The sequence below is a fragment of the Xenopus laevis genome, chromosome 7L (genome assembly GCF_017654675.1).
Source record: "Xenopus laevis strain J_2021 chromosome 7L, Xenopus_laevis_v10.1, whole genome shotgun sequence".
In the NCBI taxonomy this organism is placed as follows: Eukaryota; Metazoa; Chordata; class Amphibia; order Anura; family Pipidae; genus Xenopus; species Xenopus laevis.
This window is the reverse complement of record NC_054383.1, coordinates 114399380-114416960: the sequence shown is the minus strand read 5'-3', so window position 1 is coordinate 114416960 and position 17581 is coordinate 114399380. Positions and strand designations below refer to the sequence as shown.

General features: G+C 38.8%; 1 protein-coding gene across 1 annotated transcript; it reads right to left on the bottom strand.

The window, feature by feature from the left end:
• Positions 1-1745: 1745 nt before the first annotated feature.
• Positions 1746-15984, bottom strand: ceacam19lv.L (carcinoembryonic antigen-related cell adhesion molecule 19 like geneV L homeolog). The gene is made up of 6 exons (XM_041569581.1): positions 15821-15984; positions 13212-13559; positions 10106-10366; positions 7341-7487; positions 3830-3891; positions 1746-1922 (listed from the first exon to the last, which is right to left on the bottom strand). Exons 1-6 carry the CDS (start codon positions 15840-15842, stop codon positions 1863-1865), a joined length of 900 nt encoding a protein of 299 aa, XP_041425515.1. The 5' UTR covers positions 15843-15984; the 3' UTR covers positions 1746-1862.
• Positions 15985-17581: the final 1597 nt, after the last annotated feature.

Sequence of the window (17581 nt, the reverse complement as noted above, 5' to 3'; positions counted from 1 at the left end):
ATCCTGTTTAAACATTCCCACACATTGGCATCACTAGAAGGGTTACTCCAAGCTCTCCCGCTAACTATAGCCAGGAAAAGAGCAATCTCACAGTGAATTTCATCCCTATTCATACAGGGGGAATAAAACATGGGGCATTAAGCAGCATCATTATTTTGACATATCGCTACAGGCATAAAATAATTGACTTCAGTAGTAAAAATAACACAGAATCATTCGTTTTTTTTTATTATTAATAATAATGGAAAAAGCTGCAGTATACAGCTGTCCCAAACTGAAATTGTGTTTACTGATGGAAATCTCACTTCTGAATGCACTTTCTTTTAATTCCAATTTTATATTCACTTAGATGAAATGGATCTGACCAAGTACAAAAAACTCGTTATCATTGAGTACCTGTTTAATATAACACTCAGTGTCAGACTGGAGCACTGGGGGCCAACCAGGGCTGCAAAATGAAGGGCCCTCCAGGCAGTCACCAGGGGCCCCCTCCCGACTTCTAAACTCCTGCCCCCATTGTGTGCATGCGCAAACATGGTTGCACCGTGAGCATGTAAGAATGCCGACTTACCCCGGCACAAGTGTTTTTTTAGGGGTTCAGGTCTAGGCCGGCAAGGGGACATGATGGCCGGGTCCGACCCTGATAACCCTCCAAACTCGAAGAACTGTTGGAAAGGTAACATATAGCAACACATTTAAAGAGCAAAGCCTCTAGATTCAGGCTCCATGGAAAACCTATAAGTTAAGCTGGCCATTCTCTAAAACTGTGCTGTCTGCGGTACCAAGGGTTGACATTTTCTGGTCTATGTGGTGAAAGGCCGATAATGGAAGCCAGTGTTGACAACTCACAGTTTTTAAACCACACCCATTGTTAACCACACCCATTTTATTACTAGAACTTTTAAGAGTATCCATTAATAGTGGCAGCACACTTAACCCCCCCCCCCAATAATTGGTGCTCACTGTACAACAAGGGACCTTTTTACCCATAAAGTGGATCACCGTACCAGAGGCCACCCCTTCAGATTACAAGAAAAGAACTTTCATTTGAAGCAACGTAGGTGGTTCTTCACAGTCAGGACAGTGAGGTTGTGGAATGCACTGCCGGGTGATGTTGTGATGGCTGATTCAGCCTTTAAGAATGGCTTGGATGATTTTTTTGGACAGACATAATATCAAAGGCTATTGTGATACTAAGCTCTATAGTTAGTATAGGTATGGGTATATAGAATTTAATTAAAAGTAGGGAGGGATGTGTGTATGGATGCTGGGTTTTCATTTGGAGGGGTTGAACTTGATGGACTTTGTCTTTTTTCTAGGGATGCACCAAATCCACTTTTTTGGATTCGGCCGAAACCCCCGAATCCTTCACGAAGGATTCGGCCGAATACCGAACCGAATCCGAACCCTAATTTGCATATGCAAATTAGGAGTGGGAAGGGGAAAACATTTTTTACTTCCTTGTTTTCTGACAAAAAGTCACGCAATTTCCCTCCCTGCCCCTAATTTGCATATGCAAATTCGGATTCGGTTTGGCCGGGCAGAAGGATTCTGCCGAATCCGAATCCTGCTGAAAAAGGCCGAATCCTGGCCGAATCCCGAACCGAATCCTGAACCGAATCCTGGATTCGGTGCATCCCTACGTTTTTCAACCCAATTTAACTATGTAACTATGTAACTGCACATGCTATGCCCCCAACCAAATTCATTCAAGAAAAAAGGAAAGTTATACAGAAGGAATACGATTTTTAAAAATGTTTATCAGGTATTTAAAAGATAAATTGGTACTGAGAGGTAAAATAGGCACTGAAAGTGTGGCGAAATTAAGAATTCACTAAGTTGCATTATCCATTTTGCTGCCACTATATTTTAAGGTCACAGTAGGTGTGATCCTGCTGATGCTGTTGCCGATGCTGCATCCCCTGCAAAAAAGAAATATGCTTTATATCAACATTTTCTCACTCCTTTAATTTATCAGTGCATGTAGCATTTAATCTTAGCTGTAGGTCAATGGAACCATGAAAGCATTTCTTTTAATATATTAAAACTTGGTGTGCACGCACAGTAGCAGCAGCTGAAAGAATGGTGATGTGCATCCTTAATAACTGGATGCAATGTGCAGAACGATTGTGCATGAGGTACGATAAACTTTATACAGTCGAGTTGGAAGCCTCCTCCTGTAGGCCACAGAGTGAAAGAGATTTGTACATGTGCCACTTGAAGAGGACTTCAGGCCAAGCACTGTAGGCAAGTAGGGCTGGTTACCTGAAGGTAAATTAATAGGGAAGCGAGGAATATGCACCATTTAATGTTATATACAATGTTTGTACACTCTTTTCTGAGCAAGTATATTGTCCAGAGAAGATATGACTCTGCATGGAAAGTTACTGTACATGTCTCCTTTATCCACCCTTTACAGTTTCTATACATCCTAACCCTCCATACACAATTATATGTATAGTGTATATGGAGGGGTGTAGGTGTCTGTGGTTGGATACAGGTTATGGATCGATGGAGAATGTAGATGGAGACTGGCAGCCTACAGGAGGCTCTGTTTGGCAGTTCAAAATCTCGAATAGAAGCAGGCACTCAAGGGCAAAAACTTCCAAACACTTAACTTCCAAACACTTAATCATAGGCCTTTTAGCCTATGATTAAGTGTTTGGAACACGAAACGCGTCAGGCTGTTCTGACATAATAAACGTTTTCACTTTTGGAACATCTGCCTGGTGGAAGTTTTTGCCCTTGAGTGCCTGCTTCTATTCGAGATTTCGGTTTATCCACCCCTTATGCTGAGGGCCCAGGGTGGTGCACCTGGGCCACTTCCCTGATGTGGTGAGTAACCATTGTACTACTAAGAGACCCTACTATATAGAAGATTCTGTTTGGCAGTTCACCTACTTTTTATGCTACTAAAACTTGCCTGGAATTTAAAAACAAGCACCTGCTTTGAGGCCAGCCAAGAGGTTGGTGAGCACATGTTGCTCTTGAGCTACTGGTTGGGGAACACTGATCTAAAGACTCCTGATCTGTGACTACATGGCTATATTGTGCATGCTCTTAGATACCTGGAGGGAAAGAGCTTACCATGTATTCTGATTCCAATATGATGTTTTTTCCCTGAAGGAAAGAAGGGATACATAGATCTAGATGTTCTACTGTTATGGATATCATTCACCAAACATAGCAAGGCTTTGATTCCAGGGGGATAACAACTGACGAAGCAGATCCTGAGGTTGCATGGGGGCCAGGAGTGTAGAAAGTAAACCCCTAATTAATGAGCAATTTCAATATACAAATGTTTTGGGGCCCTAAATTTAATTTGTTGTGGAGCCTAGCAACACCTAGTTATTCTACTGTTTGGTAATATATCCTTCATCCTTTTTAAGAAAGTTTGATGTATTTGTAAAATGTGAGCAATGCAACTCTTCACTCTCTGAATGCACAACCCTACATAGTTTTATATTCAGACTGAGGCTTGATGAAGGACTATACCAATCCAATAAACTAACTGTATGAGGTCAGAGTTTGTAATACATGAGTTTACTTTGCTATGTACAGTAGTGTCTCATATAATTGTTCTCTCTTAATTTCAGTCTCTTTGTATTATCTTAACAAAATCGTAATAATCTTATATCATATTAACAAAAACATGTAGATGACATTTTGCTTTAGGTCTCTAGAAAAATATATTCAAAAATATATTCAAAAAATATATAAAAATATATTCAAACATACGGTGAATCTTTGGAACCATAAAAGAGATGTATAGTGAGTGACAGATAAACCTGACTATATACAGACTATACACACACACATAAACACTTACCTCTCCTCTACCAGTAATAGTGTCGTATGTTGCAGATGGATCTTGTTTGTCATTAAATTGCCCTATTGTTTAAATAAAAATATGTTTATCTTTGCAGCCATGAAATAAAGGTAGATAGTAAGAGAAGCAACAAATACTGTATGTCTACACGTGCAATATAATACAGACTACATTTCCAGGATTTTACATTTTCTCAGATTTTACACCATTTTTTTCTGATCCCCTTAAAACATAAAATAGGGGTTCTAATATTTATATAAATAAATATATATATATATATATATATATATATATATATATATATATATATATATATATATATATATAGTATATATATATATATATATATATATATATATATATATATATATATATATATATATATATAATGCCATGAACTGCATGTGACATAATAAAGGGAGGTCTGAAAGTCCTTGGTATCACAATATAACCAATATACATTGGCATTACATCGCACCTGTGCAGCAGCAAAAATCATTAATTAGTGTTACAGATTAATAAAATTTAAATGTATCACCATGGCTAAATTAAAGCGACCCTCCACCAAAAACAAATTTTCTTTTACATAATATTATTGCTTTCCATCGTAATATTTAGTGATGGGCGAATTTATTCGACAGGTGTGAATTTGCGGCGAATTCCTGCGATTCGCCATTGGTGAATACATTTGCGAAACCACAGCGAAAATTCGCAGGCGTCCAAAAAAAAAATGGACGCCGGGTAAAAAACAAGATGCCAGTGCCGTTTCTAGAATCTTTCGCCGTATTGCGAATTTCACAGGAAATTCGCGAATTTTTCGGCGGAGCAAAACGCCCCAAAAAATTGCCCATCACTAATAATATTAACTAAAGCTGATTGATCTTTTTATGCTCTGACACTTTTTTGGCCCCTAAATTATCAGGAGTGAAATGAAAGGTTGTTCTGATTTGATTTTGTCCAAATATTTTTTTTTTACCTAATTCTTCGCCTCAGCGGAATTCCCTTTAAAACCAATGATATTTAATTATTTATAATGGAAAGTTGTTTGTAATTGCATTTTCTTTCAGTCTGCAAGATCCCCCTTAACTCACAAATACTAATTGCCTATTGATGAATATTAAGATATTTTAAACAATATCATTTTATTTTATTTATATCAGCTATAAAAAGAAAATGCAATAATGCAACTAAATTATTATATCAATTCAAATACATTTTGTATTACTTTATCTTTATAGGTGAAACAGCTATTTTTCACATATCGTTTCTCATACTGTACCCTTTTTTAATTTATTTTTTTCAGTATGTGTTGGACTGGGGAGCTCTTATTTTAACCAAAGTACAAAGATTGAAATTTTTCAGATAAAACCTGGAACCAGGCAAAATCAGATGAACTTGGTGGTGACATTTTTACATTGATAATAGACCTCTAAATGTGGTCAGGACTGAGTTTTAGTTATGAAGAAAGACTGGCCAAGTTGGGGTTGTTGAAGCCGGTGAAGAGGCGCTTAAGGGGTGATATGATAACTATGTATAAATATATAAGGGGATCATATAATAATCTCTCTAATGCTTTATTTACCAGTAGGTCTTTCCAGCTGACACCCATTCCAATGAGAAGAATCTGATGTTCTGTCTAAATATCTGAAATATCTAAAATACAGTGAGAGCTGTGAAGATGTGACATTCTCTCCTTGAATCAGTTGTACTGGCTGATACATTAGATAGCTTTAAGAAGGGGTTGGATGTTTTTTTAGCAAGTGATGAAATACAGGGTTATGGAAGATAGCTTGTCCAATTGCCACCTTGGAGTCATGAAGGAATTGTTTACACCTCTGAGACAAATTCTAGAGGCTACAGAAGTGTTTTTGGTTTCCTCTGGATCAACTTGCAGGTCATATACAGTATACTGTTGTGTTTGATGGACATGTGTCTTTTTTCAACCTAACTTACTATGTTATTATGTTACTAAGGACATGCTTTACTAATACTTGAGCTGAATTGTAGCAGTTCAGATTCTCATATCAACCAATCAGATCTTTTTTTATTTGATGTCTTGTATATTATTAGACTAATCAAAACTATTTGCTGATTGATTGCTGTGTTTAACGGCATTGTGTAAGTAGACTGAGTTGGCAGCTTATTGACAAGTCTAGAGGGCTAAATATATATTGGACATGTTAGAAAATCCGATTGGGTCAGGACAACATAAGGGCAGTGATGTAGTCTTCTGTCAATAAATATGCATAAGCTTCTATTATTTTACAAACTTTGGCGTGGTGGTGAAATGATGGCATACCTAAACTGATCCACAACCTAACAACTAGACATTGATTTTTGGAACCTTGCTAAATGAGGGGGTTATTTATTAAAGTCTGAATGGCAAAAACTCGCAAAATTAGTTTTTATTTATAAAAGTCTGAATGCCAAAAACTCTCAAAATTAGTTTTTATTTATTAAAGTCTGAATGCCAAAAACTCGCAAAATTAGTTTTTATTACTATTAAATCAGAATTTTTAGTGCAAAAAAACCTCAAATTTTTCATGATTAATTATACCCAGAGGATGGAAAAAGGCTGAATCCAAAAATCCAGCATCTCAGACCTACTGAGGTTTTATATAAGTCAATGGGAGATGTCCCGAAGATATCCTGATCTTCGCTGGGTTTCGTGCAATAATCTAAAGATTTCGTGGATTTCAACAAAAATCTGAAAAAATCCAAAAAATGTGTACTATTCAAATTTTTTACATTTTTTCAAAAAAAACTTCCAGCACAGGAAATTTTCGGGAAAATATATTATTAAATAAGGCGATATTTGGATATGGTTGGAATATGTGTTTCCTGGGTGCTCTGGTTTCCACCCACATGGAAACTACACAACCCACCACAAAACCAGCTTATAATAAAAATGAGAACCTTTGTGTGTGTGAGATCAGGAGCTTTGATTATAAACTCCACTGGGACAGAAACTTATATGAATAATGAACAATCTCTGTACAGCAATAAAAAAAACATTGGCAATGATGGAACAGTGGAAGTTATATTGTAGGTGGTTGAGGAGAAAATCAGATGCTGGGTTCTGGTTCATGGATGGTCCCATTATAAAGCTATTAGAAAAAAAAAACTTGAATTTTTCAAGATTTATTATACCCCGAGGATGGAAAAAGTCTGAATCCAAAAATCCAGCATCTCAGACCTACCAAGGTTTTATATAAGTCAATGGGAGATGTCCCAAAGATATCCTGATCTTCGCTGGGGTTCGTGCAATAATACGAAGATTTCGTGGTTTTCGGGCAGAAAATCAGAAAAATTAATATGATTCAAATTTTTTTAATTTTTTTCTAGTTTTCTTCCAGCACTGGAAATTCTCGGAAAAATATATTAATAAATAAGGGGAAATAACCTGTGTGGATATGGTCAGAGTATATTTCAGAAAATAATGAGATATTTTCGGATTTTGATAAATAACCCCAATAATGTATGATTAGCTTTACTCAATAGGATTTCTTACCTGTATTTGCTTGTTTCACTGGATGGATATATTTTGTGTACAGTAGAAATGTAACACTAGCGATCAATGCAATTCCCGCAATGGTGCCACAAATGATTCCAGCCAAAATGCCTACAGTGTTATCGGCTGGAGGATCTGTACAAACACCTGCGGGATGTAAACTCTACATTATAACTTGGAATCTTCAACCCGACATATGTGAAAACTGTATGGTGATAGGTAAAAGAAAAATGAAAATAATAATAGATGATAGATAGATAGATAGATAGATAGATAGATAGATAGATGATAGATAGATAGTATCTTGGAGCAGATATTGCAGGGTGGATTCACTTGTGAGAAATGCAGTTGGTTTTCCATTTTAGAAGCTGAAGGAAAACCTTACAGAATTTAGGGAGAATAGACTGCTCACAGAGGGCAGTTGAGGGGCCCAGCTTGATGACCAGGTCTGGCTACACTTGGGGATGATAATGACTTGCCCTTCTGAACAGGCATGGAAGTCCATGTTCAAGTTAGGATAAGACTTGAAAAGAATGAACTTTTGCTTTCCCAGATGCTCCTTAAAGCCCATCCTTGAGGTCAGCTATGACAAGATTTAGGTGAACGCTCTTTTTTGTCCTAGATATCATTTGATATAAAGAAGAATTACTAATCAGTAACCTTATTATGAAAAGGTCACTATAAACAGGGTTTTGTTCTCATGTTTGCATGTGTTTCCTCTGGGTGCTTTGGTTTCCACCCACACAGAAACTACACAACCCACCACAAAACCAGCTTATAATAAAAATGATGACCTCTGTGTGTGTGAGATCAGGAGCTTTGATTATAAGCTCCACTGGGACAGAAACTGATATGATTAATGAACAATCTCTGTAGAGCAATAAGAACATTGGCAATGATGGAACAGTGGAAGGTATACTGAAGGTGGTTGAGGAGAAAATCAGATGCTGGGATCTGGTTCATGGATGGTCAAATTATAAAGCTAACATAACCAGACAGATGATAATTTCCCTACCCTAAATGCAGGCAGAGAATGAAATAACACAGATCCACAATATATGACAGTTGCACTCTTCACTTAGCAGGCCTGGCAGATGGTTTACACAATTCACCAGGAACATGAGGGCCTAATTTACTAATTACCGCTGCTGCCCTGGAGAAATGGGTGTAAATAACAAATACATCTTTCCTGACTTTAACTTTCCTTTAATTCCTCTTATTTCAGTTTACAAGATTCTCTGTGGAACACAACAATCAGCATTAGACTGGTTCTAGAAGTCATCAAAATATATAACATTTTCCTCTGTTACACGAATCACCATATTGGTAAGTCTTCCTCAGGAGGGAATCATTTCCCATTGGATCTGGGATACTATGGGATGTCCTCTTTCCTAGGTGATAAGTAGCAGTTGCTAAGAGTCCAGAAGCTGAAGAAGGCATCACTGCAGGATTAAGACCTTGTAAATGAGGATTTAGAAGGTGATAAATCCTGGGGTGTCATATACACCCCAGGGATGTAACACAGATCAGTGTCACAGAGTAACTGAACCCCAATTAGGAGAAGTAGTGTGATTATTACTGAGCTCCATGCATATGTTACTTATTTATTATTAAATGAATCAGATAAAATCTGGATATTCCATTCACTACCTGCACGTGGTTAAAAATCACCATTGCCCAATCATTGGCATTACTACTGCCACTATTTATACTTTAAGTAAAGGAGTCACATGTAAGGCATGCTCTATTGCTGGGAGATTTCTTCTAATCAGCAATAAATTACATATTTTTTTGTGGTTTAGATAATCGGTATAATCCACATTTTTTAGCATTACAAATTACAATTTAGGGAAAAGAACCCTTAGGGTCAGGGCTCACAGGCAGATTTGGGGAGATAAGTCCTCGTGAGGCAACTTCGGGCGGCTTTGGAAAACAAAGTGCTTTGAGTGCCACCCCGCTGGCGATTTACATTTTAGCCAGTGGGAAGGCAGGGGAGGCAATTTGGGGAAATTAGTCGCCTAGGCGCTGGCCGCTGCCTGTGTTCCCTGACCCTAAGTCACAATTCCTTTTCATAAAGCCAGATATGGAGTTTCTCCAAACTGTGTAAATTAATAATTTAATGTTACCCCTTTCCCACTGAGCATTGAGAAAAGCCCTAAAATTATTACTAGGAATCTAAAACTGCCCCACTCAATATCCAACATAGGCACCAATTTAACACCAGTGTTACAAAATTCTTCTCACTAACAATAAATACACACAGTACAGACACTATCTCAAGGGGCCTAATTTACAGACAGAAGATCCGCTCTAATTCGCTGTTAGCTCATTTGGGTGCAGAACCTGTGCTTTGTACATGAATACAGTGCTGCCTATATTTAGCATTACCTGTATTCATGAGGGGCATTTATGCGTTTTGCCTCCACCCCCAACCCCTAACTTGGATGTCATTAATTAAAGACAGGACAACCTGTGTTCTGCACCTGCTATGGATTTTAGATCCCATGTAAGGTGCACAACATGGCAAGACCACGACCACTGACTTTAATCCAGGCATCAAAATTTACGCGAATTCATGCAGGCATCAAAATTCGTGTTTTGCTAATTTTTCGCCGTTTCTCAAATTTCGCTGGAAATTCTCAAATTTTTTGGCGAAGCCAAATGGGACAGATTTGCCCATCACTGCTAAAGTCATGATTTAGCATTTGAGGTCTTCATGAGTTGCCCCTTTTATTTATACTTATATTTATTATTATTATACTTACAGTATTGGGACAGCATGTAGAGGTCACTAATGTTTTTGCTGATTGTATTCTCCACTTCACATTGATACTGTCCAGCATCTGACTTTATAAACTTGGGAATAGTCATAGTTCTATTATTGTTGCTAAATATAACTCCAGAAGGAAATCGCCCATCAATTCTGTTCCATAAGATCTTCTCTGCATTGTTTTCTCTACATGTAAGGTTATATTCCAGTTCCTCAGGCCACAGGCTGGCTGTGATCTCTGGTTTAGTCACTGGAACTTTAGATAGAATAGACGAATATTTAACAGTTATTACACATCAACATTAGTGATTTGCAATGCACAAGAGCTATCAATAGTCTGAAAATATATCATTAAAATACACAATGCCATGACAATCTGGTAAATGATATCCTAATAAATGGTGCTTAGTGATGTCAACAGTTATAATCGCTGCTAACTGATGTCATTTCTGTCACATGACTCACTGAAACTTGTGTAATATATAAATAAAGGAACCCCTGTTGTAAATATGAGGATATTGTCAAAAAAAAATTTTTTCCAAAAAACGGACGCCGGCGCCAAAAACGGGCGCCGGCGTCAAAAAAACGGGCGCCGGCGTCAAAAAAACGGGCGCCGGCGTCAAAAATGAGACGCTGGCGCCGTTTCGCGAATTTTTCGCCGTTTCGCGAATTTTGCGTGAAATTTGCGAATTTTTCGGCGAAGCGAAACGGCGCAAATTCGCCCATCACTAGTTATGGTTCTAGGAACATTTTATTAGTGAATATTCACCAGTTAGACATCAATTCATTCTTGCTTTGCAAACAAGTGCACCATAGAATCACATACAGTATAGGACTTAGCATTGCCTGAGGTTACGTCCTTAGAGCTATTGCAATGATAACAAAATGTCGAGGACTGCATCAACAAGTCAGTGGTCCTTGCCCCGAAAAGATTTTTAGGTCTGCTTGGGAGCCCCATATACAGGCCAATAAACTTCAGACTAGTTCACATTGTATTTGTTGGTATGTGAGATAAAGTGCTGCTGATTATACAGAGGGCTTCTGCTTTTTTAAATGCAGAATGTTATGCAGAATGCACTTAAATGGACCCTGTCATGATTTTTATGATGTAGTTTTTATTTCTAAATTACACTGTTTACATTGCAAATAATTCACTCTACATATAAAATTTTATTTCTGAACCAGCAAGTGTATTTTTTTTTAGTTGTAATATTGGTGTGTAGGCTGCCATCTCAGGTCACGTTGCTTGGTCATGTGCTTTCAGAAAGAGCCAGCACCACCACCAAAAAATGTGAAAAAAAAAAAAGTGTTTTAAAGTAATGAAAATATGATATATATAGTTAACATGCACTGGTAAAAGCTGCATGCTTGCTTCAGAAATATTACTATAGTTTATACAAACAAGCTGCTGTGTAGCTATGGGGGCAGCCATTCAAGCACAGTAGAAACAGATAAGTTCAAGCTGAAAAAAATGGAGAAAAGGCGCAGGTTACATAGCATATAACAGATAAGCCCTGTCCAATACAATGGTGTTTTTTTCTGTTATCTAACCTGTGCCTTTTCTCCTTTTTTCCTGATTGAATGGCTGCACCAATGGCTACACAGCAGCTTGTTTATATAAATTATAGTAGTCTTCCTGAAGCAAACATGGCAGTTTTAGGGTAAGTGCACACGCTAAGATTCGGGGAGATTTAGTAGTCCAGCGACAAATCGTCTCTTCTTCGGGCGACCAATCTCCCTGAAAAGCGTTCCTACAGGCCAGAATCGAAATCGGCGGCGGGATGGCACTCAGATCGATTCATTTTCCGGAGTCGCCCAAAGTTGCCTCACGAAGAAGGCTTTTCGGGGAGATTAATCGCCTGAATAAAAGGCAATTTGTCGCCAGGCGACTAAATATCCCCAATTTCCCCCCGATTCTTGTGTGTGTGCCCTTACCCTTACCAGTGCAGAGCAACAGTATATTATATTTTAACTACTTTGATACACTTTCACTTTTGGTGTTACTGTTCCTTTAAGATATTGTTTCTCCTACTCAATGTAGAAGTCACAGTGGGACTTCCATTTTTACTATTTAGTGGTATACTCATATGTACCAAGGAGCTGTTATCTTGTGTATCTGATTACCTTTCCATTGTTCTGCTGATGGGCTGCTGGGGAAAATGGGGAGTGATATCACTCTAACTTGTAGTGCAGTAGTATTTATTCTGTTGGAGCAGCACTGTTAACTGACTATTATCTGAAACATGTTGTCCCATGACTGAATCCATTTAAGTATTTTGTACAAATTAGGGATGCACCAAATCCACTATTTTAGAATTTGGCCAAATCCTTTGTGAAAGATTAGGCTGAATATTAAACTGGATCTGAACCCTAATTTGCATATGTAAATTAGGGGAAAGAGAACCGTAAACCAAGCAAGTGGTTAAAATTTTTCTTACTTCCTTGTTTGTGTGACGTAAAGTCACGTAATTTTTTTGGATTTGGATCCGGTTCCGTCAGGCACTTGGGCTCAGTCGAATCTGAATCTGAAAAAGGCAGAATCTTGGCCGAATCCCAAACCAAATCCTGGACTTGGTGCATCCTTAGTAAATATAACATGCATTAATATTTTTCTTCATTGAGGGGCACTACAGCACCACAAAACAATGCTGAACTCCTGAAATTGAAACCTTAAATTACTACTTTAGTGTTCTAATGCCTCTGATTTTAACATAGAGAATACTGGTATGGGACCTGTTATCCAGAATAATCGGGACCTGGGGTTTTCCGGTTAATGGATCTTTCCATAATTTGGATCTCCATATCTTAAAACTACTAGAAAATCATGTAAATGCTAAATAAACCCAATAAGCTGATTCTGCTTCCATTAAGGATTAGTTATATCTTAGTTTGGATAAAGTACAAGGTAATCTTATTATTACAGAGAAAAAGGAAATCATTTTTAAAAAATTTGGATTATTTGATTATAATGGAGTCTATGGGAGGCAGCTTTTGCGTAATTAGGAGCTTTCTGGATAATGGATCCCATACTTGTTATTAGTAATGATTTTAACAAGTGCGAGTGATATTTCTGTATGTCACTAGAGCTGCAGATTACTCACCATAAACACGCAGGTAAATAGTGTCTACTGTTAAACTGTCTGCCTCTACCTGCACGGTGTAATACGTCTGGTCTGTAGTATAAATGGTTGAGATGCTTAATGATCCATCTGGGAGGCCACTGGCTCGGGAGAAATACTGTGGCCCTTGTGTCTCCGTGTAAGAAGATGAATTGTAAGTTAATATTAATGAGGAATTCACAACAGTTGAACTTTTATACCAGGAGAAAGATTCAATGATACCAATGACCCCACTGACACTGAGAGTGACAGGCTGATTGTCCACTGGATATTCAGGCATCAGCTGAATACTAATTCCATTAATCAGATTAATCCAGACACTGAAGAGAGCTGAAAGGGAAAAAGAAGCGAGATCAATTTAGGAGACTCCACAAGGTGGGACACATTACTAACTAAAGCCGGCCATACACTATAAACTCGGCTTGTTTGGTCTCCAAATGAACAAATATTTCATTTTCTATGGCACCCCTTACCACCAATGGTATTTTAACTTCTAAGGGGGGGGGGCTGGGCACCAATGTTTTTTTAAATTTTCTATGTGGCCCCTAACTACCATTAGTATTTTTAACTTGTAAGAGGAACCTGGCCACCAATGTATTTCATTACCTTGTGGGGGGGACAATGTTTTTTTTTAACTTGTAGGGGGGACTGGCCCCCATTCAAGTTTTTTACATTTTATGGTGGGCCCCTGACCACCAATAGTTTTTTTTTAACTTGTGGGGGGGGGGGATGGTTCCCAATGGGGTTTTTAACTTGTAGGGAAACCATGGCCACCAGTAAAGTTTTTTCTTTACCTTGCAGGGGGGACCAATGGGGTTTTTTTAACTTGTAGGAAGTAGTTAGCCACCATCAGGCCCAGATTTGTGGAGAGGCCACAAAGGCCCGGGCCTAGGGTCGCAAAATATTAGGGGCGGCATGCTGCCCAGCCGCTTTATGAGGAGCTGCATGTCACCAGCCCTCTGCCGCTTACATGCAGGAAAAATAGCCCTGGCCACCATTGAAGTTTTTTTTTACTTTTATGGGGGCCCATGACCACCAATTGTTCTTTTTTAACTTGTAAGCGGATTGATGGCCACCAATGTGTTTTTAGCATTCATGTTTTGGAGCGCCCATGTTTGTGTGGCTTTTCTACTAAGGTATGGGGGTCTGGGTCGGGCTTGTGGTGGTGGATGGGCCCCAGAAAATGTTGTTGTACGGGGCCCCCGTGATTTCTGATGGCAGAACCTGATAATGTCCTTAGATTTTATAAAAGGGGGGTACATTTTTCCCTATATAAATATTGCTTAGTGATGTCAGCAGTCAGTGCTCAGTGAAATCACTCTTTAAAATGTATGGACAGATTCTGTTCCATAGATATGACTCTGTGCCAGCCTAATGGGATCATCAACATAGCTTATTGCACGCACCTTGAAACTAATCCATTGTAAACATAAAAAACATTCTTATCAGAGGACGTGGGAGGATATGGCAAGTGGATGAAATAACTTTTAGTTAGCCAGTTTATCTAATAAATGCACCTTTGATGTATTCAAAGGACAAGGAAAGCCTAATTCACTATCAATATGTTAGACACCCCCAGTCAATACAACTCAATTTCCTTTGGTTCACCAAAGAAAATTTGCTGAAAAATGTTGGTAGGTTTTCCCAGTGGGTTTGTGCCTTTTATAGACCAAGGGAAAGAGCAGCTATTGCTGGAGGGAACCTGAGATTCCACATCTGGGGACATTTATCTGTGCACACACACACCAACACTTTCTCCTGAAGAAGAGGATGTTTATGAAGGGCCTTCAAATACATTCCCCCCTGTTTATCAGCACTTATAAATAGTGATGGGCGAATTTGCGCCGTTCCGCTTCGCCGAAAAATTTGCGAATTTCCCGTGAAATTCACAAACAGCGAAACATTTTTTTCGCCCATTTCGCGAATGTATTCGCCGGCTGCGAATCGCGCAAATTCGCCGTGAATTTGCGCCTGGCGAATAAATTCGCCCATCACTACTTATAAAAGAACATAAGATAAAATCATTGGGAAATGGCAATTGGCAAGGCCACCCTTAGTAACCTGGTGCCTGTGGGATCTCTGCATGGCGTGTGCTGCTCACTTTTTTCTGTGCTTCCAGGTATCCCCTGTGCCTGTTTAAGGTTGGCAACTGAGCAGTACATGAATCTCACAGAAAGGTTTGTATGGCAGGAGAATATAACCCTACTTTACCAATAACTGCAGATTTTTAAAACAGACAATTCAAACTGCTTCTCCTTTAACAATACATGTATTCATTTATTGTAACTAGATACTCCTCCCCTCCCCCCGTTCAGCTGTAATATATAATATATAATATATACTATAACATTCAAAAAGACCAGCAACACTGCCTGCTGTATATGCTCCTTTGAATACAAACTTTTGACTTGTTTCACCAAAATTCCCACTGATGCTGGTCTTTTTATGAATATTGCATACATGGTTTTTCTGTGCACCTGGGTACTCATTAGCTAAAGCGGGGTGCCACCCTGCGCAAAAATAATATATAATATATATATATGCATATCTCTGCAATTACTAATGTATAGAGAGGAAAAATATCTCATTACCTGAAAGCAGATATGTCTTCATGTTAAGGTCCTGGCTGGTGCCTGTCTCATTCACAGTCACCTGTAGTCTTGTGACTCAATAATCTGTTATAGTATCAATTTCTGTGTTATACAGTATCTTTTATCCAAATTCCTGAGAGATATCATCTGTGCAAGTTGACTCCCTGGAAAAAAAGGAACTGCAGGCTGTAAAAACTGCAAACATGACAATAATAGACAATATATTGCCTTTTCCCAGATCTTGTTATTATGACTTTTTATTTCCTTGTCATTCGTATTAATCAGGTGCATCACAAGGGAAGGTGTGTGGAAGTATTTTTGGTTGACATACATTTGTCTTATCTTATTCTCTAAAGGACATGGGAATTATGCAGAACTTTATAAAGTACTACAATTTAATTTTTACAGCACTGTGATGTGTAGCAATTTAAGGCATTTTACTACTTGGGCAATTTGTAACTCCATAACCCTATTATAGTGCCACTGTACCCTTATATCCAAATGCACACTTGATTGCCAGTCAGATTAAAAGGTGGTTCACCTTTACGCAGTGCTTGAATTGGGAACAAAAAGGTGAAGGGATGAGGTGTGGCATATATGGCCCCGCCTGCAGACAAAAGCCACACCCACAGCAAGTTGGAGGCGCATGGAAAAAATTTCTAGAGGCCACGCACCCTTTTGTGGCCTTGCCCCCAACTAAACAGGATGGCATAGTGGAAATTTCATGTATAAATACCCCCGGAAACCCATAGCAGGATGAGACAGAGGCAATTTCATTAATAAATACCCCAGAACCCATAGCAGGGTGGGACACAGGCAATTTGCATAGTCACAGTTAATGCTGTCTCCATATGAAGCTGCTGTAGCAGTTGATATAACCAGTTACGTCTTTGCTGATGTCATCTAGGTGTTGTCGCAGTGACAGTTAAAAGAACCCAACATAGGTTTTAAGCAGGTTCATGGTCTCATTTGGAAACCAGTGGCAAAACATTACATTTTGTTTCATGACTCTAAACCATGGATCCCCAACCTTTTGAACCTGTGAGCAACATTCAGAAGTAAAAGGAGTTGAGGAGCAACACAAGCATGAAAAATGTTCTTGGGGTGCCAAATAAATTCTGTGATTGGCCATTTGGTAGCCCCTATGTGGATTCAACCTACATTGAGTCTCTGTTTAACAGTACACCTGTTTTTTTATACAACCAAAACTTGCCTCCTAGCCAGGAATTCAAAAATAAGCACCTGCTTTGAGACCACTGGGAGAAACGTCCAAGGGTTTGGAGAGCAACATTTTGCTCATGAGCTACTGGTTGGGGATCACTGCTTTGAACTATCAGTATTCATGGAATTTTTGCCTCTTGCCCAATGTTATGTCTCCTCCTGTGTCAGTGCCTTACCAGTGTCAGTGGAACATACAGGGAAAGGCAGAGTTATCTGACCCCTGCCACAAGTGATAGGAGTTGTAGTTCAGCAACCACTGACAGGGGCCACAGTAGACTTACCAACACCCTTTTACAACCAGGAACTGGTGGGCATCTAGCATGCTTCAGAGCGCTAGACTTGTGAGGATGTTGGGAAATGTAGTTTAATCACAGTTCAGTGCCCTGAGGCTTGACAATTCTTTCTCTTGCACATAGGCTAAAGCCAAAATGGCAGCGAATGTAAATATAAGGGGTCACTTATACCCTTGTATAGGGCACTGGGTTTGTGCTCATACACAAAGTGATTTCCCCGGTGCCAGCACTGAAGTGTTTAAGAGTA

Coding starts and splice junctions, on each gene's coding strand:
- ceacam19lv.L (XM_041569581.1), bottom strand. CDS start 15,842: ATGAAGACATATCTGCTTTCAG. Junction 13,560..15,820: donor GAAGACATATCTGCTTTCAG/GTAATGAGATAT, acceptor TTTCCCTTTCAG/CTCTCTTCAGTGTCTGGATT. Junction 1,923..3,829: donor CTATTACTGGTAGAGGAGAG/GTAAGTGTTTAT, acceptor TCTTTTTTGCAG/GGGATGCAGCATCGGCAACA.